Source organism: Lynx canadensis, chromosome D4 (assembly GCF_007474595.2).
Source record: "Lynx canadensis isolate LIC74 chromosome D4, mLynCan4.pri.v2, whole genome shotgun sequence".
NCBI lineage: Eukaryota > Metazoa > Chordata > Mammalia > Carnivora > Felidae > Lynx > Lynx canadensis.
The window spans coordinates 7,566,525-7,593,312 of NC_044315.2; the positions used below are offsets into that span (position 1 = coordinate 7,566,525).

At 48.0% G+C, this 26,788-nt stretch overlaps 1 protein-coding gene across 1 annotated transcript in view; it reads left to right on the forward strand.

Annotated features, from left to right (window-relative positions):
• The window catches only part of GLIS3 (GLIS family zinc finger 3), a 106,578-nt gene extending 80,178 nt beyond the window's left edge, over positions 1-26,400 (forward strand). The window contains exons 7-8 of the mRNA XM_030294232.1: positions 20,912-21,094; positions 22,151-26,400. Coding sequence (XP_030150092.1) covers positions 20,912-21,094; positions 22,151-22,287 — 320 coding nt within the window. The 3' untranslated portion in view covers positions 22,288-26,400. The remainder of the gene's footprint in view (positions 1-20,911; positions 21,095-22,150) is intronic.
• The last annotated feature ends 388 nt before the right edge of the window (positions 26,401-26,788 follow it).

The following is a 26,788-nucleotide window of genomic DNA, read 5'->3' on the forward strand; positions in this document are numbered from 1 at the left end:
ATGGCATGTCAGAGAGTAGAGCCAAAGGCAGTTTGTTTGCGGCTGGGAGGCACAGGTTAAGCCTTGGAGTCGAGAGAGGGAGAGGAGGCTGGAAACCAGCAAAAGGAGCTCAGGGAGGGATTGGGGGCCGTGCTAAGTGTAATACCACTGAGTGAAGAAGCCATCCCGCCATTTTAGGAAAGTAAGCCAGGGCATTGTGTGGGGACCGGAACCGGAGAGGTAGAAATGTTACATGCGAACTGCTGGGATTATATCAGACCATCCCCATAGCGCAGCCAAATAACAGTGACCTGAATAAACAGTCTGGTTCACTCAGGTGCGGCTGGTAAAGTAGAGGAATGATGTCAGAATAGCACGGAATTTTGTTTGTCCGCCCGCAGTCTTTTCTAGGCAAGACGAGCTGGAGTAGCAAAAGAAGAGGATGAAAAAGCCTTCAGCCCAGCTGCCGCAGAGGCGGGAGCCCCTTTAGCCCAATCTTAATACAACTGGAAACGAGCACGACCTTAAGGGCTCCTTCCCCAGAGAGGAGCGCACCTGGCCTCACGCGGCCCCTGGCTACTGGCCCAGCCGGTTCTAGCACCTGTCGTCCCAGTTCCTGCCAGCCCACGTTTCCAGTTGCCACTGTTGTGCGTTTTGGAACCACCCAGGAGCCTCCTGCCACCCGGAGCTGGCTGCTCCAGTTCCCTCTTGATTATGTTGTTAGTGCTGTAGTTGGAAGCTTTCGTCGAGTTTGAGTGGCCTGTCCCAATCCCAAGTTTCCCCAGAGAGCCTGTTCTTTGTAACCCACGGGGCACAGAGCACGAGACTTTTCTGAGTTTGCTTCTTGTGTTAGAGCAGCACCCCCAGTGTATGGGTTTGCATGACGCCCGGTTGTAGACACTGCTTGGTGCGGGGGTGGCCCACGGAGCCCACGATGTGCCCGCCCCTGCCAGCTTCCGGCTTTGGCATCTGTGGCTTCCATCCGCCTGGTGACGGCATCGGTGTGACGTTCCCTGTGTCTTGTCCCAGTGTCAGGCAGAGGGCAAGAGAGCAGTGAAGGACAAGCACCCCCCCCCCCGCCCCCGCACTTCGTCACGTGGCTACCCTCACATGCAAGGATCTCTGGGAGGAAGGCTATTTCGGTGCATTGCCGGGCTTAACAAAATTGCGGTTCTGTTAATGATCTTTATCAGGTAGCCACGCTGCAGGGCCTGCCAAACATTCCCCAGGCCGGTTTTCCAATCTGTGAAATGGAACTGTCTCACAGATTCCTTCACACAGATCGCCTCTGAGAAATCCAGAGTAGAGGCTTTCTGGGGATTCTGCCTCCCAGTCGCTTCGGTCTCTGTGTTTTCCATGGCTCGCTCTTGTTGTCACCTCTGGAATTGCCAGTTGCCAACGCACAGGTTTCCATCACACATGACCCAGTCATTAGATTTCATTGGGAAAACAACACAGAGCTGCCTCCCAGCCCTAGCAGGCTGATAGCAGGGCACTGGCGGGGAGCGGGAGCCTTCTCTGTCCGTCCTGGCTCCTGTGGTTCTCTCTCGTGATTGAGTACTGCCCTGCCTGCTGGCCCTGTAGGAGCTGGCCGGTCAGCTCCCAGACGCTGGTGGCATTCTCCCTCCCCAGTGTGGCGTGGTAAGGCTGACAGCCCCATTGAAATTGACTACACCAGGAAACAAAAGGTTTCCAGCCGCCAACAGGCCTCCCGGAACAAAACACGTTTGTAAATGGCTTGTCCTACCAAATGGCCCAACCATCTTCCAAGCTGAAGAACCCTCAGAGCATTGATATTTAAATGGAATGAGGATGTTTACCTTCTTCCTCTACACTCCCCTGTTTACTTACAGCGATTATGCAATGGCACTTTCCAGAAGAGTCCTATGGGTTACCACCGTGGCTGATCTCATTGCCGGGGGTTAATGTGAACTGTTTAAAGGTTAGTGTTTTTGAAGGCAGATGGTAGAGACAATAAACATACCCCATCCCACAGGAAATTTAGTCACATCTGCGTTCGTGCAGTTGTGAAATAATACATCGCAAGCCTAGAAATCGTATTGCTTAGAATTTAAGCATGTGTCACCGCTTCCCCTTGAAATCTCTGGAAAACCGATAAGATTGATTGTAAATCAGATCTTCACCGAGGAAGCTGAAGGAGCGTGAGCCGGTGATGTCTTTCCGATGGTACCATCAGCAGCCCCAATCAGGACTCATTTTTGGTATCAGCCATGAGGTTATTAATGTTCATATAGTCCTAGAGATGGAGTATTAGATCCGGAGAAATTCTTAATTACTCTTATACACTTAATTACTACAGAATTGCCCCAAGAGCAGTTTTCCATAACTAGTACTTGATGAATTCTGACAGTTGTGCTAATTCTATGAAACAAAAGTTAAATTTAGGTGCGTGTATGGGATGTAGTTGGCACAAAGCATGTTGGGCTTTGTGGGAGGGGCTCTTCATCAGAAGAGCTGTTTGAATGGTTGGTTATGGAAATGAACTGTGAGTAGTCTGTATTTGTAGCTAAGTATCTACACGCGCGCGCGCACACACACACACACACACACACACACACACACAGATTAAATCCACATACCCATAAGAATAGTTAAGATGACTGAGTCAACAGGGGTACCTGGGTGGCTCAGTCGGTTAAGAGTCCGACTTCGACTCAGGTCATGATCTTGAGGTTCATGGGCTCGAGCCCTGTGTGGGGCTCTGTGCTAACAGCTCAGAGCCTGGAGCCTGCTTCGAATTCTGTGCCTTCTTCTCTCTCTGCCCCTCCCCTGCTCACGCTCTGTCTCTCTCTCTCTCAAAAATAAACATTAAAAAAAAATGACTGAGTCAACTAGCCATCACTAAACTAAGTGTGCTCGGGACAGGAACTGTATTCTCGTGCAATGTTTTGCCCACAGTAAGTGCTTAATAAAAGCCTATGGAATAAATAAGAATGAGCAAAAGGATGGAGGGGGAGGAGAAGGAAAGGGACTTTTCCCTATGACTCCTTCAACCGTTTGGTAGAGCCAGCCCTTGGCAAAACCGTGATTAGGAGTCAAGTTTTCGGGGCCCTTCTTTGAGCACTTGCTCCTGTTTTCTGCCCCTCTCATTACATATCCGGGGCTCACCCAACTTCCTGGGACCTCTCCCTGGAGGAAAGGGGATGGTCCAGTGATTCTCTGACACATTAAGGTTAGCTTAGTATAGGAAGTGTTCCTTCCCATGAGTCTTTGTGCACCTGGGATTGAGTGTCCGGCAGTGAAGAGGGAGGCAGGGGCCGCCCTGTGAGCAGGGGAAGCCGGGGCAGCCGGTGGAAGAGGTGTTTCGAGGCTTTCCCATAGGTAAAAGTCCCTTGTTTCCCCAGGCTGCCAAAGCGTTGTTTTCAGTTCTCAAAAGTATTCATAGCCACTAGCTTACATACCCTGAAATCGGTCATATTATCTCAGAAGGGATCACCAGAAGAGGACATTGTGACTTGCCCAAATGATACAGGGAGACAAATAATGAACTGTAGGGGGGTAAAAAAAAAAAAAAAAAAAAAAAGGAGATGAAAAGAACTTCAGAGTCAGGCGGATCTGCCGGGGAACCCTAAGGACAAGTCATGTGATGCCCCGAATCTCCGTTTCCTGGCTCTTAATAGGGAGGTAGCGATACCTCTCTTTCAGAGTTGGTGTAAGAATGAGAGCAAAATGCCTCGCCCACAGTAGATGCCCAGTTGATTAGAACTGTTGTTGGTTGTTGTGCTTTTTCTGCTGTGTTCCAGATGCTGGGTGCTCCGGATACCTCCACTTGTGTTGTTTAACCCTCAGAATAACATTAGTAAAAACGCCAACACACCCTCCCCTCCCACTCGAGGCTGCGAGATAAAGCACCTTGCTCCGGGTCACATACCTAGGGAATATCAGAGCCGGTTTGGGGAACAGTCTCACCCCAGTCCCACACTCACTCTCCTTCGGGATGGTGCCTGTGCATACAGTGCTGTGGAAGTTTTTAGTGGCTTGGGACTGTCTGTGTGAAGTTTTAAGTGTGGGAGGGTTAATGACGGTTCTCCCAGGGCTCAGCTTCTGCTGGCAGTTCAGGGACGATGGTTCGTGAGGGTGGGTGTACATTGGGGCCCTGGGTGGCTCGGTCGGTTGAGCAACTGACTCTTGATTTTGGCTCTGGTCATAAACTTGTAGTCGTGAGATCAAGCCCCGTGTTGGGCTCTGTGCTGATTGTAGAGCCTGCTTAAGATATATTCTCTCTCTCTCTCTCTCTCTCTCTCTCTCTCTCTCTGTCTCTCTCTCTCATAAAGAAAGGAGGAAGGAAGGAAGAAAGGGATTGTTTAATCCCATTTTATAGTTGAGGGATCTGAATCACTGAAACATTATGTAACTTGCCCTAGATTTCTTACTCTCGAAATGGTGGAGCTGGAAACTACACCCAGGACCGTCTGATGACAGTCTGTGCTCTCGGTCAGTGGATATGCGTCTACTGTGGGTATAGGGAAGGGAGCGCTCGCTCTCTGTCCTCACGGGGGCGGGGGTGGGGGGAGCGTTTGCCTCTCCAGCACGTGCACCCCAGGTCGCTTGGGAGACTGATTACTAACTCAACAAACCAGGGTTTTTGGTCTCTTAGCACAGTCCTTAAAACTCACTTTAAAAATTCTCACCGACTATTTTAAATTAGAAAAGGAAAAATTTACCTGTTCCTTTTTTTTTTTTAACGTGCTTAGGGTACTTAAGCTTATAAAGAGTTTAAGTTGCCTCCAGCACTGATGAGAGATAATGACTATGAAGACAATGACTTTTTAAATGTTTACAGAAATGAAATGTGTGTGTGTATGTGTACTTAAATATACTTACACGTATCCATGTGAATACACGCATGCCCTGTTATAAAAATGGGCTCACATTCTGCATTTTATTTTATGACTTACTTTTTTTTTAACCTAAAAATATACATGCTTCTGCTTTCTAGGTATATGTATGTAGAGCAACTCCTTTTTAAAATTCTTTTTAACGTTTATTTATTTTTGAGAGACACAGCGTGAATGTTGGGGGGGGGGGTGCAGAGAGAGGGAGACACAGAATCCGAAGCAGGCTCCAGGCTCCGAGCTGTCAACACAGAGCCTGACTCTGGGCTCGAACCCACGAACCGTGAGATCATGACCTGACCTGAAGTCGGACGCTTCACCGACTGAGCCACCCAGGTGCCCCAGAGCAACTCCTTTTTTAAAAAACTATACAGGTTGGGGCGCCTGGGTGGCGCAGTCGGTGAAGCGTCCGACTTCAGCCAGGTCACGATCTCGCGGTCCGGGAGTTCGAGCCCCGCGTCAGGCTCTGGGCTGATGGCTCAGAGCCTGGAGCCTGTTTCCGATTCTGTGTCTCCCTCTCTCTCTGCCCCTCCCCCGTTCATGCTCTGTCTCTCTCTGTCCCAAAAATAAACAAACATTGAAAAAAAAAATTAAAAAAAAAAAAACTATACAGGTTAAGCGTCCGACTTCGGCTCAGGTCATGATCTCACGGTCCGTGAGTTCGAGCCCCGCGTCAGGCTCTGTGCTGACAGCTCGGAGCCTGGAGCCTGCTTCCGATTCTGTGTCTCCCTCTCTCTCTGCCCCTCCCCTGTTCATGCTCTGTCTCTCTCCGTCTCAAAAATAAATAAACGTTAAAAAAAAAAAATTTAAAAAACTATACAGTACCTACAGGAACATGTCATTTTTTTAATCATTCCCCTACTGACAGCCCTTTTTTTTTTTTTTTGCTTTCATTAACAATGCCGTATTAAATCTCTTCACGCACATAAGAGTGTTTACACGAACACTCTCACACACACTCTCACACACTCACACACACACACACACACACACACACACACACACACAAAGTATCTCTTTGCACGCTTTCTCCAGGAATTATTTCTGGAAGAGAAGTTGCCAGATTGGTGGATGTGCACAGTTTAAAGTTGGATAGGTGATGCCATAGATCCCTCACCAGAGGCTTTGCCGGTTTAGATGTCACCACAGTGCACAGCCCCCGTTTCCCCACCCTAGACATCATCAAAGCATTTTAATTCTCGCCAGCTTGTGCAACAAAGTTGTTTGCTTTTTCCTTGGCTACTACTGTGATTCAGCAGCTTTTCATTTTTTTATTGAGCTCTAAAGGTGCTTTCATTCTAAGAGGGATGAAGTGGCCATAACTGCTACTTGGGTGTTTCTATTATTTATTGAGCATTTCGCTTCCTCTTTCACCCTGCTGGGCAGGCCATGTCACCGGCAATGGCGGTTTGTTTTCTTAATTGGAACCCAAAAATGTATCGAAGAGAAGGAAAATATCCAGAAAATTTCCGTTTCATTGACTATTGTGACGTTCCTGTCAGTTACCTTAAAAGCATTTATAGAAAAGTGAGGAGCATTATTACAGATACAGGGCTTTTTCATGCTTTGGGGGAATTAATGACATTTTTTTTTCCAGAAGCGAATGTTCTGTCTTATATCTGCAACTCATGAAGTTTAGCCTCTCTTTGAATGGAGCTCTTAAACTCAAGTTAAATATTTTCTTATAACTCTATTTTACAGGCTGCTTAGTTGGACTCTTCAGGGATGAACATATTAATGGCAATCTGTGTCTTGTAATTCTTGTATTTTTAGTTGGAATTTTCCTTGTAAACATGATAAGCAGTTGATGGTTTAAAGAAAGAATGTGAATAGCTGTGGGTGGAGTTTCCTTAAAATAAAGTCGGGGGAGCCAACATCAGGAACATATGGGTTACTGGTAATGAGGCCACTGTGTTAAGAAAACAAAATAACAATGAAACGCCAGAACTGCCTTGATCTGTGCTCCCTCAGATCATCTGGGCTCAGATCATGTTGCAAAACAACCCAGTTTCCTTAGGACTTCTAGGTGGTTTACTTACAATTGTGAGCACCCTTTCTGATCACAGAAAATTTCCCTTTCCAGATTTCCAAAATGTTCTGACTAACCTCTCTATTTCATTCTCTAGCAAGGTCTCGGAGAACTAGACCTTAGAAGATGTGGCCATTGAAGTAAAAACATTCAGACATTTTTCTGGATCATTTAAGTGTAACAGCCAGCCTTTCCCTCCTGCATTCCTCCACCAAACCCAGTCTCTTATCACACATCCCAAAGCACATCTTCTTTTGAGTTGTTAAATTTTCTTGTCATGATGGCCAAATGATTCAGGAGATCTGAATGAGCCAAGCATTTACCCAAGGTCTTTGGCATCTGTGGATCTGGGCTGCTGTGGTGTTTTTATTCCTACCGGTGAGGTGAAGGACAGTGCCTGCATTTATATTGCAATTTATAAATTACTCTTAGGTACAAAAGTGTTATCAGTAACTGTATGTTATATCAGTTATATCAGTAAGTTGTATCAGTAACTATAATGGAAGTGCTCAGTAAGATATTTGTTGGAGGAATCCCTGAATTCTCACTGTAACTTTGTGAGGAGAGTAGGAAATACACTTCTGCCCCTGTTTAGAGATGGAACTCAGAGTAGTGGATCAGGTTCCTTGACCTTGGGATGGTTTCCTAAAAGAGAGCAGGGCATTCTATGGATGGGTCAAGTTACCTAATTCTTCTGCCCAGTCTTTCACTTCCTCGTGTTCAGTGGCCTCTCAGGTAGCTGGCACAAAAAGGTGGCCTGGAGAAGCACAGCTCTCAGGGCACCTGCACCAGGCCAATCAAACCTTCATCATCTTTGTTTCTTCCTCCATTAAAAAAAAAAAAAAAGGAAATCCATGTTAGAACAGGAAGTCACACTGATGGGCTATTGTTTGACGATCAGAATCTTTGAGCTTCGTTATGCTCCCTCTCACCATTGGTATTTGCACAGGAGGCTCCAGTGTGGGTGTCATTGACTCATTCTCAGATACTCTGCTCCTATTATGTGCTGGATCCTCTTTGGGGTGCTAAAGCTATCTAGGTAGAGGGAACAGACACAACTCCTGCCTGTCCTGAGCTTATATACAAGGGGTGATGTTTGGCAAGCAAAACCTTTGAACTCAGAGAATATTCCTTATGGTCTATGTGTAGGCAAGCAATCATGCCATCTATTTATTCCCTGTAGCTCTTGGCACATTTTTAGATGCTTAATACTCAAAATTCAGGACTTCAGTGTGCAGTGGAATGCGATTGAGCAGGAAAGGAAGGACCCTGTGGGTTATACATACCCATCAGAGCATGGACCCCCAGGTGGTGGTGGGAGGAACTCCTTCTAGCCAAAGGAGTGGAGTGGAGACAGCAGGTCATAAATTTGGTGGTCCGGATTAGTAGTCAGTGACCACAAGGTCTAACAAGATAAAAAGGCAAGTTTCCTGGCAGTCAGGTGGAAGGGGGGACACAGATCCTGGAATCCAGTGACGTTCTTAAGGTTTCATAAAGGTAGTGTCCCCTCTGCTATCTCAAACCCACTTATATATATTTCTTTACTGATTGACTTCAAGCCCAGATGTCATCTCAACATTCAAGAGAATAGATTTGGGGGAGGCCTAGTAGTATAGAACAGGAACTTCACTGTGAGGCAGAGGTTCAGCAGGAGAAATACTCAAACCATTGGCACAAGATGGGGCCCACTCTTAGATGAGAGTGCTCGGAAATTGTGTAATCACGGACGTGGGTTCAAACAAGCAAGAAGTCACCTAGTCAGCGGACTGGATATATTGTGGAAATCTGGTTACAGCCGGACAACAGAAGTTTCTGTCACGAGATAAGTATGAAGCCCACAGTAAGACCAAGACTTCTGAGTCACTCAGATGAGGTCCCATGATTTCACCTTGACCAAGAACTTAAATATGCAAAAAGGGCCCGGGGGTGGAGAGGGAGGCCATTTTGATCCATATCTGCTGAGCGTATAATCCAAAGTCACTTAAGGGCAGTCATCGTGACTTTATCCCCAAGGGTTCTCAGAGTCCAGCAGAAAGGGCAGGGGACCAGCCCAGGAAAGGAGATGCCCGTCAGAAGTCCTCTCTTCCTCCATTGCAAACGAAATCCGAGCTGTTCTGTGTTTTCCTATTGGTGTATTTCATTTGGAAAACTTTCAGAAGGTTGAAAATCATCTAAAGGTGCTCTTAGTGCCTCTTAGTCTTTAGTGTAAGAAATACCTTGTTAGACATGAAGATTTCCAGGTGGTTCACCCAGGCGTGCTGATTCACTAGGTCTGCCCGGAGCTGAGCTAGAGCTGATGCCATGGTACCCACTTTAAGAGTCACTGGCCTAGACCCCAACCGTAGGATCAGTGCTCCCTTGACGTGCTTCCCCAGTCAGAGGTCATCCAGAGGAAGCAATTGGCCAGTGGCGGAGAAAGTCAATACTTGCCAGCTTTCTTCTTCCTCTACTTCCCGGGGAAGTCCTGTAAATGTAGCACAATCCAAAACCTGCCAAGAGCCAGGGTGGCTCGCACGGACCCCAGCGGGGGCTGCAGCACTTTACCTGTGTCTGGAATCCTCTTCTCTGCCAGACCTTTCTTACAACAGAGCTAGCTTGGAAGGACAAAGGCACAGGGGATTAAATCTTCATTCTTTGCCATTCTTTCCTTGTTCTGCTTTTGGCCTGAGTACCCCCGAGTCAGGTGCTTGTGAGCGTTATGGGGCAGAGCTCTCCTCGACCAGGACAGATACACCTTTGTACTCAGAGAATGTAGGAGGGTAAGTGGCACCAGGCTGTTGGGACAAGAGGGGCTAGGATTCTCAGTGGGTTTTACTGTTTGCCAAATACTGTCACGCTTACCGTTTCGTGTGATCCTTACAGCCCCTCAGTCGGGGGACATACACCAGCAACAGGGTGGCCCCCACTCATACAGAAATTCCCAGCTCATTCTCCTCAACCCTGAGCAGTGGCCAAGGTGTTCATGTCACATGACCTCCAGACACAGTGTCCAGATCCTGAACCCTCCGTTCCGGGGCCTCACACGGATCCAGGCTTTTCGAGTCACAGGCAGGTGTTGGGCGTGAGCGGCAACTCATGGGCACCTGGGCCCTGCACCCCATCCATTTGTTCCCGCTGCTTCCTCCCCTTCCTTCTGTGGGGATGATGATGCTGCCGCATGAGGACTGTTACCCCCCTTTTGGAAACAGGGACTCATAGGCTCAGAGGGCTTATGGTTTCCTCCAGGCCACAAAGCCAGGCTTTCAAATCCATTTTGGACTCTCTGGGTCTTCTGGTTTTGAGAGCCTTCATTTTATGTCATCTCCAAATGTTTCATTATCACCGTCAGAATTCACTGAACCATTTTACTATCGCTGTAGCTACCCACACATGGCAATTACAGAGACACATTGCAATTAGTTTACTTTGGCAGCTTATCACTTTGAGAATTTGGAAGCCAGAGGCCACCACGCGTTAGGGTTTTGGGTGGGTTGAGGATATTTTAAATGAAAATGGATGGCGTCTCTGAACCGGAGCGTTCCCTCCCTCCCACCCTGCCGTGTCCCATTTCCCTGGTGCCCCGGTCAGCAACAGGCTCTGCCCACTCCCAGCCCCTTGTTTGGCCCTTTGTGGACATCTCCGGCAGACCCTCTCCCTCTTTCCCCACCCTGGCCCCGAACCCGACTCCGTGGGCAATAACGTCAAACACCTTGGGTTGCTGTGCGGGGTGCGAGCACAGGAAAGCGCTCAGAATGTTCCGAGCGTGTCTCACTGTGGCATGTCGGCCAGCCGCAGAGGGTGCAGATGACAATGGCGCCCCTTCTTGGATCCAGTTGGACTTTTCTAAGTAGAAGCTCTCAGCTCTGCACCCCACCTGACCCAGGGCAAGGGGACCAGGCATTTGCTCCGGTGGTCAATATTTGAGCCATGGCCCCAGGGTTCCTACAACAGGAATGTGTCCAATGGGAATTTTAAGGGTTATTATTTCCATTATTTTCCTCTTTCCTGGTACAGTAGCTGCTTAAATGTCAGTCGTAAATAGCTCAAGTGCTTTGCAAGCTGGTTCAGTTCTCAGCCCGAAGAAAAATCTGTCTTCCTCACACAGTCTGTGAGCCGCTCCTAAAGCTTCCCCATTTATAGACTCTGTATTAAAATGAAGAGTCATTTTCTCCACCGCGTCCAGGGAGGAGACTTAGCAGAGTTCTAGCTACATGAAGACCTGAGTGGCGTTGATGGCCACGACCAGGAGCCCAAAAGTGACAACCAAATTGTGGAGATTCTGCTTTGAAGAGCAGTGTCATTTTATACTTAAGGGTTAGGAGAGAAAAACTGCTGAAGAATTGTTTGTGCATTCTACAGAATCTAGAAATACTTCTGATCTTATTTCATGGTAATAATAATTGCTCCTGTTTACGAAGGGCCTTCTGCACCCCAGGGAAGGCGATAGATGCTTTTATACGCACTCTCATATATAATGCTTTCCACAACCCCATAAAGTAGGTATTATTTTAAAAGAAAATGAGGCCCAAGCAGGAAAATAAGGTATCCAAACTGGATAAATGAACACAGCTGGTTAACGGGCCATCCAGGATTCAAACCCAGATCCAAGTTGTCCGTGCAATGGATAGAAATAAAATAGTGACTAAATCAGAAAATTGGCCAGAAGAAATTTCTAAACTGTTTCTGTTTTTACTTTTGAGGGTTTTCAGAGTTTTTTTTGGTGGTTAGGTGATGTTTATTGATTTTTATCAATTTATCCAATGCTTTTCTCCCTATTGAAAGTGTATGTTATGAAATGTTGGTCCAGTGTGAATAAGTTGCCTCTGATCTGGCAATAAGGTCCGTCCACAAACGTGGCAAGATTCTGTTTAAACTCATTTCGCCCATGAGCTAAAGTCCTGGTAGTCTGGATGAACCGTGTCAACAAACAGACCAGGGTTTGAGTCTTCGTGTTGTACATTGGTAGCTCCGAGGGTTTGGGCAAGTTACTTTAACTTCTCTGGTTCTTTGGCTCAACCTGGGGACCATGCCGTTAACGCCAAAGTTATTGAAAGGATGAAGATTTTCTATACGAAGCCCATAGGGTGGTGGTTGACTTGGAGCAAATAAATATCAGTCCGTCTCCTTCCTTCTGATAGAATTCCCTGACTGGTTGGTATATCACTAACCAGAGTGTTCTGCAAAAAATGCCAAAGCAAGGGAACTGTAAATGAGAAAGCTCTGAACTTAGTAGGAACTAATATGGTGGCCGTGTTACTTCTGCTGTCCATTTGCTTTTAAGATAAAGGCTGGATCCTTGAATAATTCCAAACACCTGGATGTTGGGAAATATTAAAATGGTTGCATGAATTTGCCACTTTTCTCTCCTTTGCGTGGCATCATATAAGCAAAGTCCTGGTTGTAAACGCAGGGAATGCAACAACTCCTCTGCGTCCGTCCGTTTGTCTCTGCAGTGGGAACATTTGTTCGAACCCCCTGCTTGCTTACCAGACAGGAGTTATCAGCTGTCTACGTGACCAGGAATTCTACAAGTATTCTCCCAAGGTGCCCTGTGAGTCATAAGCGTGTGATTCCCTGGGCCCTTCTTTCAGTAAGGTTGCAGCGTATAAAATCAGACTAATAGGGCGCCTGTGGGGCTTAGTCGGTTGAGTGTCCGACTTGATTTCAGCTCAGGTCACGATCCTACAGTTCGTGGGTTTGAGCCCCGCGTTGGGCTCCGTGCTGACAGTGTGGAGCCTTCTTGGGATTGTCTCTCCCTCTCCCTCCCTCTCTACCCCTCCCCTGCTTGTGCTCCCTCTCCCTCTCTCAAAATAAGTAAATAAAAATGTCAAAAAATAAGCAAAATCAATAAAATAAAGTCAGGCTAACGAACCGAGATGCCAAAGATCACGTGCTTGTCGCCTTCCAGGAGCGTTAGCAGAGGCTTCCCCCTCGTCTTCTGGTTGGCTTGTGTTATGGGTCATAGAAGGTATTCAAAGGGGGCAGCCCCAGGGTCCTGAGAGAGTAGAAGGAAATGCACGAAGAGCCCTAAGAGAGTTGGAGAAAGAGAAATCAGTTAGGGGAGCCGAAGGGAGTAGGGTCACATGTCTTCTCTGTCCCTGTCCCTGCTGGTTTGGGCTGTCTCTTTCATGGCCTAGGTTTCATCCATGCCCCTGATCATGCAGCAATTCTAGAACCGAGACAGAAGAAAAAAAAAACCCTCCACATTTCCTAAAGTAACCCACAAAATTATAGTCTCTGCGGAAAAATAATTAGAGCCATAAAGCTCATAAATACATAGCTTTCCTTCCACTTGGCTACCAAACAAACTGTGCCACCAAAGGGCTGAGATGCCACCAGTCCTGCCTGTGCCTCCGATACCCCCCTACCCTCCTCCCAGGCACGAATCAGAGCCACTGGAGGAGAAAGAGTCCCCGGGGCTGGTCCCCAGCAGAGCCGCGGGATGGGCTCCTCATGGGACCTGCCATCACGAGCCAGGGCCAGACGGAGGGCACCGCTGTTCAAAACCCTTTTGAAAGTTGTGAGAACATCCAGACTTCTGCCTCCTCTGCTGCCTTTTCTGCTTCTCACCCTGCACGCATACTGGAGAAAAGAGGATACATCCCTTAAAGAAAATGCCCTTTTTGTTGTCGTCATACATAGTCTGAAACTATATTACTTGGTTTCTCATTTATATGTTTCTCTTGCTTTCTCCCTAAAACATAATCTCCAGGGTGTTTTAGCCAGCATCGTGTATCCAGCGCTCAGGTGCTTAGTGAATAGTTGTTGAGTGAAATAAAAGCAGAAAACTGGAAATGCTTGTGTTGGCAGAAGAAAAGGAAAAAGTGGCTTTTGCGGAGTGCCGATAACTGTGTGACATGGGTCCTCTCTTCCAGTCCTCTCGATTTTTTGCTCTTACCTTATCAACTAGATACCGTGAACCCCTTTACAGAAATACCGCGACAGGGGCAGACACACACAGTAATCCGTGTTCCTTCTGGAAGGTCAAGACACAGCCGGCCCCAGAAGCCTGGCCGTGGCTGGCCACAGCAGTGCTTGGCCTGACCCCTGAAACGATGTCCTCAGGTCACACGGAGGGGATGGCCGTCAGCATTATTTCCAAGGGGCCTCACAAAGGATGCTTCTGAGCTTGCTCAGGCCACACCTGGTTGGAGAAGTAGTTCTCAGGGACCTTGCTGTTGCCCGTGTGGGACTGCCCCTATGGGCTGCCTGCCCCTCTAAGCTGTCATCATGGTCAGGGCACAGCTTGCCACAGGGAGGGGTCGGTCTTGATTCTGAACACCGTCCACCCAGCATTTTCCCTGGTGCCCAGAGTTTGGTGGTGCTTCCCACCCTCCCCTTCGAGGAAAACAAGAATTGGGCTTTGCAAAGCCATCTGCCACATAAACGAACCCACTGGGTACACAGCTCCCAACACAGAGGCTTGACGAGGTGTAGGCTGATGGTTTCCCTCCCCTTCTATGGGGCTGAAGGTTGGGTAGAGCCTCTGCGTCAAGCTTTACTCACTCCACCATCATGCAGATGGGATGTTGGGGACCGGCCAGTGCCTGTTGCCGCTCCCAGTGGGCACGGCCAGCTGTGTCCACAGTCTGCACGAAAGAAAGTGGGCGACATGTTTCCTCTTCCTTCTACTTCCGAAGGGGAATGTGGCTCGCACCTTCAGGAGAGCTGAAATGCCCTGGAGGTTTAGCTTCGAACAGCGCTCATCCGCCCTCTTGAGGGCTGCAAGTTGGCTGACCGTCGTTCACTTACTTATTTATATATTGGTTTCCTCCACAAAGATTGGAGTGGTAAATCTTCAAGGAAAAGATAAATGCAGTAAAGAGTCTAATATATTTCCTATCTTGAAGGCCATGAGTCTAAGAAGCCTTGCCTGGCTTTTATTTAAACCCTGGGTGGTGGGCCATGTGTTTTTCCTCCAGGAATTTAACCAGAAACATTGCTTTTTTCTTTTTTTTTTCCTTTTCTTTTATTTTAAAGTCTATTTATTTTGAGAGAGGTAGAGAGAGCAAGAACACGAGCAGAGGAGGGGCACAGACAGCGAGAGAGAGAGCATCCCAAGCAGGCTCCATACTGTCAGCGCAGAGCCCGATGTGGGGCTCGATCACAAACCCGTGAGATCATGACCCGCTCTGAAGTCAAGAGTCGACACTTAACCGACGGAGCCACCCAGGCGCCCCATCACTGGAAACCTTTCTGAAACAAAATGTGCTAACCCTGGGAAGGGCAGATGGCTGTTTAAATTTCAACTAATTAAAATTAAATAAAAGTAAAGGGCCGGTTCTTCTGTAGCACTAGCCCATCTCAACCTCTCGGTTAGCTGGACAGCGAGATACAGGTAGAAAGAGATCGTTTCTGTCATCGAAGAAAGACGGCCCTAGAGAACACCTTTCTGTGATCGTATGTAGTCATGCAATTCCTCTCGCCTCTGGCTCCCCCCACCCGCCCCACCCCTTCCACTTTGGGAAGGAAACCGACACCCAGCTTCATGGGGCTGATTTGTTCCTTAGCAGCAACAGTGACTGTGAACTCCTGATCAAACCTGTCATCACAGAGGCCTCAGTGACCCCCATGTGACAAACCAAAGAGGTAGTTTTTTTTAAGAATGAAGTTTAGGGGCGCCTGGGTGGCGCAGTCGGTTAAGCGTCCGACTTCAGCCAGGTCACGATCTCGCGGTCCGTGAGTTCGAGCCCCGCGTCGGGCTCTGGGCTGATGATGGCTCGGAGCCTGGAGCCTGTTTCCGATTCTGTGTTTCCCTCTCTCTCTGCCCCTCCCCCGTTCATGCTCTGTCTCTCTCTGTCCCAAAAATGAATAAACGTTGAAAAAAAAAATTAAAAAAAAAAAAAAGAATGAAGTTTGGTGAGGGGCGCCTGGGTGGCTCAGTCTGTTGAGCGTCCGACTCTTGATTTCAGCTCAGGTCAGGATCTCACGGTTTGTGGGTTCGGGCCCCGTGTTGGGCTCAGCACTGACAGTGTGGAGCCTGTTTGCAATTCTGTCTTTCTTTTTCTCTGCTCCTCCCCCGCTCGTGCTCTCTAAATAAAGAAAGAAAGAAACATTAAAAATGAAAAGAAGTTTAGTGATGCGTGTAGCCCATAGAGAATATTAGGAGAGAAAAGAAAACAAAGCAATATATATAACATGCCAGCTTTGTGTATATATATATATCTGGCCATATCTGAATGTGGAAATAAAGTTTTTCCTTTCTTTGTTTATACTGTTCTACATTTTCTAGTTGGTAAAATTAATTTCAAATAATTTTTGTTTCAAGTTTTTATTTAAATTCTAGTTAACAGAGTAATATTGATTTCAGGAGAATTTAGAGATACAAATTATAATTAGGAAAAAAAGTATGTTTTTATTTTTTTAATGTTTATTTTTGAAAGAGAGAGAGTGAGTGGGGGAGAGGCAGAGAGAGTTGGGGACAGAGGATCTGAAATGGGCTCTACACTCACAGCAGAGAGTCTGACGCGGGGCTCGAATTCACAAACCAGGAGACTGAAGCAAAGTAACTTATAAAACGGGGGAGAGGCGATTTTATAACTAAAGGTGACAGCTGACATTTATTGCCAACCCGAATGTACGTGTCTGTTCCTACACTGTTATAACTGTGTGTGCGCTCTCGCTCTGAGGGCATTATCAATCCTCAAGGGCGAGGTATTATCTTCTGTTTCTTTGGTCTCTCCGATAGCACCGTGGCCAGCGCCCGATGATAGTCATTGACTGATTGACTGACTGACAGATTGGCTGACCTTGCCATCACTCTCGTCTTAGGCCCACGAAATGTGTTAACATCTTGCCTCATTTTGCTTTTGGTCTGAGAGGTAGCATTCCCTCCAAATTCACTACACGAAGTCCAACAGCTGGAATACAGGAGCCATTCATCAGAAAACGAGTTAGGCTTCCTTAGGGTTCGTGTGTGTGGCAAGACCCTAATGGAATTTTTTAAAATTTCGTTCATTTTGTGAAAACAGCCCTGGAAAGAGGATATGTTAAAGCTCTTTGATTTGACTGACCACAGCCATCCACACCAGTGGATTTGGCGTCTCTAGTGACTGGCTTCTTGGAGGGACGGATTTAATACAGAGGATTTTCTTCCCCCGGGTTGGCTGTGAGAGTGATCAGACATGCTTGTGGGGCCATTTTCTGGTTCCCGCTGTTCTTGTGTCAGCCAAGACAGCCACAGGCAGGAATTACAGTCCACTCCGCCTTCTCACTCCGATCCAGGCCGACGGGGGAGCCTGGGGGATGGAGCCCAGGTTGTTGGGTTTACGAGTTAACCTCACCGGGTGTGTTTCACCACACGACGTACCTTTTACACTCGCACATCACGATACTCAGAGGTAGGCTGAAGCCAGGTAACATTTCTGCTCTCTTAGAAGCATGACAGAAGATAGGGAAGAGAGAGAACTGGTTTTCACGAAAGGTCAGTGAAGGTCTGCATCACTGTTCCTGACATACCTGAATGATTAATGTCCCTATCTGGGGAGTTGAGGGAGCTTGGTGAGAAATGTCTTCTCCTCTTGGAAGGATAACAGTACGCTGAGGAACGCTGTCAGGGAATTTATGGGTGACAAATGTGGGCAGAGCCAGCCTAGTGATATAAATAGCAGATAGTGTCTATTCTTCTCAGTGAGGAGACATTACACTCTAATAAACCAACAGTGTGGTCCACAGCCCTGTTTTCATCCTAATGTAGATGACTGGCCACCAGATACCCAAAGTCAAGATCAGTCCAAGGAACCTCCCAAACCATGAAGCTGCTCGTTCGAGTTTCCTTCAGATCACTCAGACATGTTGCTGTTTTGAGCTTGTGCCGGGGGTGAGCAAGGAAATCAGGACGTGTGTCAGTGCAAGACGTGGGAACCAACATGGGCAAGATGTGCGCAGCTCAGGTCCCCACAGGGCCAAGAATGTTCCAGAGGATTTTACCAGGGAAGTGGGTGTGTGCCACATGCCTGCTGCTCTTTCCGTTTGGTTATTGTTGAAGGACTTACTTGTTGCTTTTCCAAAAATTTTCTTTCTTTTAATAATTAGGTTGTGGTTTTTTTTGAGAACTCGGTTGTTATAAAATTTCACTTTTTAATTTTACTTATTTAACAAACGCATCACATACTATGTAAACTAAAATATACAAATATCAATTACGTAATTATCGAATTATATTCTATAATATGTAAATATTAACTTCTCTAATGTTCATCATAACTCAGTGAGGTGTAGGTACTACTTTTAACCCCACTTTACAGATCAGAAAACAGACAGTGGGAGGCTGAGTAATTCACTAAGACTACACAGTTGGTAAGTGGTTACACAGGGACTTGAACCCAGGAAGTCTGGTTCCAGGATACTTGCCCTTCACCGCTATTAAAGTTCAGAAAAATATAAAGCCCACACTGTATATACCACATGTTAGCTAACTGCACAATAAATTATACTTAAAAAAAAAAGAAAAAAATACAAAGCCCGAAAAAACCAGCCCAACAACAACTATAGAAATGTTGCTTTGATGTCTGTGCTCTGCATAGGCTCCCACGTGACTGCACCTAGTCTCCATATTCCGCTTCATATCTTTTGTTTTCTTCTGAACCTTATATGATGGTCTTTCCATGTTATTAAAAACCCCCTGTAAATATTGTTTTAATGCCTACTTAATGTTTCCATCGTATAAGCATATCACTCTTTGCTTAATCATCCCCTTATGGCGGCCCGTTTGGCTCTTGGGTCTTCTGTTCTGACAACTAGCACTGCAGTGACTGTCTCTGTGCAGAATTTCCTCTGTTCTTTGTTTCTTTTTTTTTTAAAGTTTATTTATTTGAGAGAGAGAGAGAGAGAGTGTGAGAGCAAATGGGAGTGGAGGGGGGGGCAGGGACAGAGAGAGAAAATCCTAAGCAGGCTCCACACCGTCAGCATACAGTGGATGTGGGGCTCGAACCCACAAACTGTGAGATCGTGACCTGAACACAGTCAAGTGACAGACACTAAAGGACTGAGCCACCCAGGCGCCCCCTTCTGTGCTTTGGAAAAGAGTTTTAGAATACGTACTCAGAAGTAAAATCCTCAAGTCCAGGTGTATGTATGTGAATACTTCTAAGGATCTACACCCAGGTTGTCCAGTGGTTTTCCAAGAGGCTTGTACTTTCCCGGTGTCCACAGCGCTGGACAGAAGTGATTGTCATTCTCACACCAGCACCGAGAATGATTTCTAGAAATCTTCGCTGATGTGATAGGTAGAATATTGTCTTGATTTTATTTCTTTGTTGGCTAGAGGATTGAGTTTGTCCATATTGGTCGATCAATTATAGGAATCTTTGAGTAGTCTGGTTGGGTCCTTTGCCCATGTGTCTGTCAAGATCAGACGGAAGCCTTTGGGGGTCAAACAGAGAAAGGCCAGTGGTTTCCCATTCTTTCTTCTCTTGCCTGAACATGATATTTCCCCGGATATTTTCCCAGTCTCTACTGTAATGTATGCATTTAACCTTCCCCCAAAACCTCGTGTGCATTTTTCTCTGGATCCTATACAAAATATACTACTGTCTGCTTGTAAAGGGTTATTATTTCATTTTCTACTGTGAGTGTGCTCCATGCCTAAATCTGCATTGGTCCCTCCGTCTTGGATCATAAGCTCCTGGAGGGCCAGCCTGTGTCTTTTTGAGCAGTTAGGCACACTTTTCTTTGGTGACGTCCCCAGCAACCACGGAACAGGCTTCCTGGCTGAAGGTGATGGGAGCATTTACACAGGCACCTTGAGAGTACGAAACAGAAGTGAGAAGGGTTAAGAGTGTAGTAGACTCGATGTGGCCGTGTGTCCTGGTTGTGCTTAAAGAGAGCTGGAAAGAACCCAGTAACACCTCCCCTACCTATTGATCAGTGAGAAGGGGGAGTTCTAGTGGAGAAAGGCACATAGGACTGGGGACCCAAAGCCCAATGAATTAGTCCCGAGTTCTCCATCATTTCATATGAGCCCTGGGTCACTTTCTCTACGAGTCTCTCGTGTTTTTTTCCTACCCGAAACACAGTAGTGATGTTAAGAATAGCCGATGTTTCTAAAGCACCTTAAAATGCTATATATGGTCTTCCTATCCCTTAATCTTCACCATAGCCAGTGAAACCGACACAGTTTGCAAGTGAGGGAACAGACACAAAGAACTACAACCTTCCCTTCAATAAAGCATCAAACGAAGATTTCATTATTAGATTTTTAAAAGCTTCTTATGCTCCGGGAAAACAATCCATTGACTTAAGTGTATCACGAGGCAAGAAGGAAGGCAGAAAAGGTAAGATATCTTGGAAGGTGTAGAGGATCATGGGAAAGGACCAGACGCCCCAAGGAAAACTCCATTACGCGAGCAAAGAAAAATTGAAAGACATCAGTGAAACAAGATCAGCAGAATGTCGATGATTACGTTGAAATATTAAGAAACCTTTCGTCCTGTTTCTTCATTACGTTGTGTCTTCACTTCCAGTTTTCCCATTTTACCACAAAGATCAACAACAGTAATATATTCTAGCACATTCCATCTTATGGGTACCCCATACCTATTCAACATAGTGAAAAAGTTATTAAGGAGTTTGAACGTATCCGTTAGAAGGACAGATGGATGGACAGATCGATTTTGCTTTTTTTCTTTGTAAGAAAACAAGGGCCTTGTTAAGAGCATGCTTCAGGCTTTACCAAATGTGAAAAGCAGAACAGAATGTAAAGGAGGTGATGATGATGTACCCAAATGTGGTGGGAGGGTCTGGGTAGGCACGTTCTCTGAAGGTCAGGTTCGCGGTCTCCAGGACTCTGTAGAGCATCTGGGGAAGGTAAGGAGCCCTTCGTTCAGCTTCCAGTCCTGGAGCAGGAGGTAAAAATGTCAGAAGCCAACAAGCTTTGTTGGTCCCTGAAGGTAGAAGAGCTTCTGCGGAAATAGTGCATTTCGGAGGCTCGCTTACGAGATTTTACAGGTGGGCTTAAGAGTTGAAGGCATTTTGTTGCATGAAGCCAGGCTGAGCAAGGGTCTGGCTGTGCCGGGGTGGTGTTTGGAACGGCCTTCTGCGGTAGATCACTGCCATGTTTGTATTTCAGGATTTTACGGGCAGCTCCAGACCTTCTGCCCCCCACAGTACCCGGACCCCCAGAGAGCCGTGCTGCCCAGCAGCTCGTGCAGTGTGGTGCCTTCCTTCGAGGACTGCCTGGCCCCCACGCCCATGGGGCAGGCTGGCTTTGACGTGTTCCACAGGGCCTTCTCGGCTCACTCGGGCATTGCAGGTATGTTGATGACTGTCACTTAGAAACCCCGGCAGACTAGCAGGTGAGACCGGGACTAGACTTGACCCCGCACGTGACCGCAGCAAATCCCGTGGAATCCGCCCCTGTCGTATCTCGCACCTTCACGCTCCTCTCCAGCCCCACCTTCACCACCCTGGTTCAGGGGCCACAGCGTCCCTCCCGGGCTGTGACAACAGCTGTAGCCTTCCAGCGTGTTCCCTGCATCAACTCTACCTTTACCATTCTTCCCTCTGCACCGCCGTGAGCATTGCCTTCCAAAAATGAAAGACAGAATAAGCCCCTGTCCTCCTTGAATACCTTAGCCTCCAGTTGCCTAAAGAATAAAGTCTTCTCGGGGCGCCTGGGTGGCGCAGTCGGTTAAACGTCCGACTTCAGCCAGGTCACGATCTCGCGGTCCGTGAGTTCGAGCCCCGCGTCGGGCTCTGGGCTGATGGCTCAGAGCCTGGAGCCTGTTTCCGATTCTGTGTCTCCCTCTCTCTCTGCCCCTCCCCCGTTCATGCTCTGTCTCTCTCTGTCCCAAAAATAAATAAACGTTGAAAAAAAAAATTTTTTTAAAAAGAATAAAGTCTTCTCCTTGGCGAGGCAGTCAAAGCCACGAGATAGGCCTGGTCAGACGCTCCAGGCCTCACCTCACACCTGTCTCCCCACGTGCGCTGCCCATGCACGTGGCCCCACAGCCCCTCGCTCTCCGTCTTTGTGCTCTGTTTCCTCCTTCTAGAATGTTCTTTCTTTACCTCTCCATCTGTGAGAATCCCATCTTTCTTTATGGCTCAACTGCAGTCATCTCCTTTCTCAGGCCACCCTCACCGTTCCCTTGAACACTTGACTTTTATTTGCGCTCAGCCCGTATTTTCTGCCAAGACTTACCTTGACCGTAGGCCTGCAAGTCCGTCAGCCTCCTTCCCCACTGAGGGCCCCGGGGACAGAGAGCCGTTGAAGGTCCTAACCCTGGGCCCCCACTCAGCACTGGCCGTAGGGCACACACGGTGGGTAGAGACAGGCGGGACCGTTGACTTCTTTCTCCTTCTCTTCCAGTGTATGATTTGCCGTCGGGGTCCCCCGGCCTCTTCGGGGACTCTGTGCGTGGCGGGCCTGAAGACGCCACGTTCTTGCAGATCAGCGCTGTGGACCGCTGTCCTAGCCAGCTCTCCTCTGTCTATACCGAAGGCTAAAAGCTCCCCTGGCCTCCACTACCACTGGCATCCGGAACCTTTTCGTCGCTCGCCACCCTGTACTCTCACACCCTCACTGACTGCGCGAAGAGGATGCCAGCCGCTTCCGTGGAACCTGCAAAGTCCCAGGCGTGTCTCTGGAAGGCGGGACTGGTCAGGGCCGGCCGGCCCAGGGCTGCGTGTGGTTGCTGCTCTGTCTGGATTTGCTGGTGGCCCACAGGACTGTCTCTTCAAAGGGAATTTAGAGTCACTCTGCCGGACACCTGTTCCTTCCAGCTGTCCGCTCTCAAAGGACACCAGTGAAATGACGCACACGTCAAAGTGTAGTTCGGGGACCACCCTCGCACAGAACTCCAAGTAGGGAAGGAAAACCCAAGTTGCCAGAAGCACAGAGAACTGCCTCGCCCCGTACGCATCCTCCCCATGGGCTCCGGCAGGACCCGATGAGGGAAATCTGCATCCAAAGCACCGCTTGGGCTCAGCCCGCGGAGGAGCCCCCCCCCCCATCCTGGCACTGCACCGGCCTGGCACCCCGGCGAGCTGGTGCCTCTCTGCTCTTCCCGTCCCCGTGCTAACCAGTCGCTTTTCAGTATTTCTCCAGAAGCAAAATGAGGTTCTATCAAGCACAGTCCCTTAAAAGGCACTACAACCTGTTTTATATTCCAGCAACTTATCTTAGTTCTTTTATGCTAAAGACTTGTTATTTACATCTACTTTTAAAGGAAGAAAAATATTTAGAGGTCTGTTCTTTGGATGGAAATAGTTATCTTAATCACGCCAGCTACATCCATTTTAGCCACAGCCCGTGGCCCCTCCTGGTCCCACCTCGCAGCGCCTGGGAGCCCCCCCAGAGTCGCAGTTTTGCATTGAGCGAAAGGCACCGGCGGGAAGTGGGTGGGCCCGACCCCTTCCCAGTGCCGTAGCAGAAACCCTGGTGGGCTGACTGCGTGAGGCGACTCCACCTCGAAGACCTTGTTCAGTGGAAAAGATCACTTGACTCGTTGACCCTTCGCCTCCGCGCGGGGAATGCCGCGCCCAGGTCGTGCTAGAAGATGTGGAACAGGGACACGCCGAGTTGAGATCCTGGGCTCTCTCAAAAAACCACACGAGAGGTGCCTGATGTCCAGTTACTTTGCACAGCCTCTGCTCGCCTCCGTTAGGATGTCCACTCATCCGTCTGTCCCTCCCCCGTACTCTCCTCTCCCTCCTCGCTCTTGTCACCTTCTTCTCTGTTCCCGCTCGCCCACCGCCACTGCCTGAGCACCCTTGGCAAGGTCTTCCCAGGGAGCAGGTAGAGGGAAGGCTGGGGCAGCAGATGTTCGCTTTTTTCATGTAACTCTAGCCTGGAATTTCCACAGAGCTCTTGGTCATTTGATAGCAAACCTGAATAGGAAGCCACTTTCTGTGATGCGTTTACAAAGCTATTCAAAAAGATCTTAAGTCGTTCGCGTAAGGCCGTAAAAATTAGCCACACCCCAGGGACCCCCTGGTAAACTCTGGCGTTCCAGAACTATCGCGTTTCAACGTTTCTTTTTTCTGTCCTTAAGAATGGGTTCTGAACACAATTGAAACAATGTGGTTTGTCCAACTGGGATCGTTACGGTCTTCGAGAAGGGTTAACCAGCTGGGTGTCCCGGGACAGTTTGTATCCAGACAGACAGGTCCTTCCAGTCGGGCTCGGCAGTCGCTCACGTGCTGCTTGACGCAGACCGGATCCCAACACGTCACGGAGAGAGGGGACTAAAGAGCCGCGTGTGGGGTCCGCTTTTACGGTGGGCGAGGTCCGCCGACCGCTGAGCTCCGATCTGAGAAAGGCCAGGCCCGCGAGAGGGCCGAGTTACCCACTTGACAAAGATCTGCGCTGCTTTCGGAAAGGCTTCCCTTCCAGATGAGCCCTCGGGCCTCCCCCCCTGCAGACTTTGTGGGTTAGGTCACTTGGCCTAAACGAGGACACGTGCGTGCTACCTGCCATCCCTTGCGTGTCCTTTGTCACACTCTGCAAAGGAAGGTAGAGATCCGGTGTCTTTAGGGAGACAGCGCGGCCATTCTCGAACGCTGAGGCCTGCGTGGGGAACTCAGAACGTTCTTCATGTGTGAGATGAGGGAGGGAGAAGCTGACAAAAAGCAGGGTTAATGCAGTGATGCCTCCGTGCCTCGCGGCTTTTACATGATTTACGGGGAGGGAGGGAAGGAAGGCGAAGCCAGAGGCTGAACCTCACAAACCCCTGGGTGTCATCGTCTTCTTTGCCTGGGGGACATGCCCCTGTGCCTGCCTCTGGTGTTAGCCTGGCCTCATGGTGGCCCTGTCGCTGCTTGTGGGGGGAGGGGACAGCAGCACCTCAGGGCCTCCTCCCTCAGCAGGGACAGAAGCCAGTCCCCCCCCCGCCCCCCCACCAAGGGACCTTGGTGTTAGCAGAGGGAGCGCACGGGAAGCAGAGTCAAGTGCGACCCGCGAAGTCAGCTGCCCCCTCACATACCCGTCAAGCGTATCCCAGGGGCTGCGGGTTGGAGTCGGGGCCTCAGGGCACGACACATTCGGGTTCCTTATAGACGGCACAGGCTGTCCTTAGAGTCCAGAGTCTCCCTGACCTTAAAATCTGCCCCTTGCTTGCTTCCAGTGTCGTGCCAGATTTATATCTGCATTCATCATCATGTCTGTAGCAGTGAAAATAGAAACTTCGAGAAACTCACTCCCTTCCATTTCCTGGCCTTTTTAGTCTCGATATTGTAACCATTTTCATCAACATCTGAGCAGAGATTGTCATTCCCCTGTTTTGAAAAAAACTGGTGAAATACACACAGCGCAAAGCCAATTATCCTATTACATTAAAAAAAAAATCAGTCTGCTTAGAGACATTTCATTTGCTGCATTGTCTTAATTCCCTAAAGGGACCATTTCAAAATGTCAGTTGTAATTTAGCCTCTGATCGGCCGTTAAATATTATTTAAGTATTTGCTGGTCCTGTGGGGTGTCTCCCTTTAACCACGTCTCCCCCAAATTGCACAGGTGACTCGAAGTGGACGGAAGGCCTTCAGGGGACCCCCTGATAGAACAGGGGTGGTGTGGTTCTGTCGTGTTTCACTTACCAGCTGTCGAGCACATTAGTGTACTCGAGCAGAGGTAAACGTTCAACTCCCCTGTCTGTCCCAGAACCTGGACTTTCCAGTTGTCTTGAAGTATTGGGAATAGTGACTGTAAATGTCCAATTCAATTATTTGCTATTTTATTTGTCTGTTTTGACCATGTCATTTTATAGCAGCATTTTTAATGGCACTTTTTGTTGGTGGTGTGGAATTTCTGCGGTTACCTTTTTTTTTTTTTTTTTGCAATGGATAAAGAAAAAAAAAAAAAAAAGAAGAAGAAGAAGAAAAGATTTATTTTGTACAGACAGCAGAACATCCTGTGTAATGTTGCTGACATAAAGCACTTTGGGGGGGGGGAGTGGAAATCTGTTTTCCATAAATCACACAGACTCTTGTACATAGTTATATACACTCACGTAGAGAAATGAACTGCGTATATCAAACTGGATATGGGGCCGATTTTACTTTAGGGGCACACATCTGGTGCTTATTGTCATAAATCTTTTAAAGAATTAGGTACACTTTTTTTCTATTAATATGTATAGTTTTGTGATTTGTCACAGTTATGTTTCGTATAATCATAAGTTATTTTGTCTTGTTTCATGAAGTCCTTTTTTTTTTTATGTCAAAAGTAAAATGAAGGGATTGTGCACTTGGTACAGAATAAAACTGGAAATAGGACGCCCACCTGCCTGCAATCTGCCTTAGGCATGCCCTTTCAAAACACAATGGCAACAGCCATTTTGTTTGTTTGTTTGTTTTATTGTTTTGTTTTGCCGCAAGCCTCCTTCCTTTATGGGGATGGTAATTATAATTAAAAGCAGATGGGGGTGGGGGAGGGCCGGTGCAAGGCCGGCTTTAAAATGCCGCCTTGCTCTGGCCCAGAGCTGCAGCCTGGATTTAATTATAGATATGAGGATGAAATGGCAGTAAAAATGATGTGTCCCCGAGTCCTTTACATGTTGGGAGTGTCCATAAATAAAACATGAAGTTTTATTTCATCAGATTTAATTAAAGCTTTTATACATGTTTTATTGGTTATTCTATTAATCCACTTCCCGAACTGGATAAATGCGCTGGGGCTTGGGGCTTACTGGTGCCCGTTCAGTGTGAAGCTACATCGGGCCTCGGAAATGCCGCTAAGTGCTTGGTCCCTCAGGTGAGGGGGTTACGGCGCGCTGGCCGCTGGGGATTAGGCCTTGGCTGCCCAGTCTTCCTAAAACCCTGCAGAAAAAGACAAAAGCATCTGCTTCCCGGGAGCTGATGCCCCGACCTTGAAGTCCTCCCATCTCCCAGAGGAGGAAGGGGCAGTTACCGTTCCCTGCTCCCGCCCCGCCCGTCCACTCCACAGGCTTTGGGAGAGCACCTGACCCCTGGGCTGTGATGAGCCTCCTTCCTTAGCTCCCATCACGGGAGG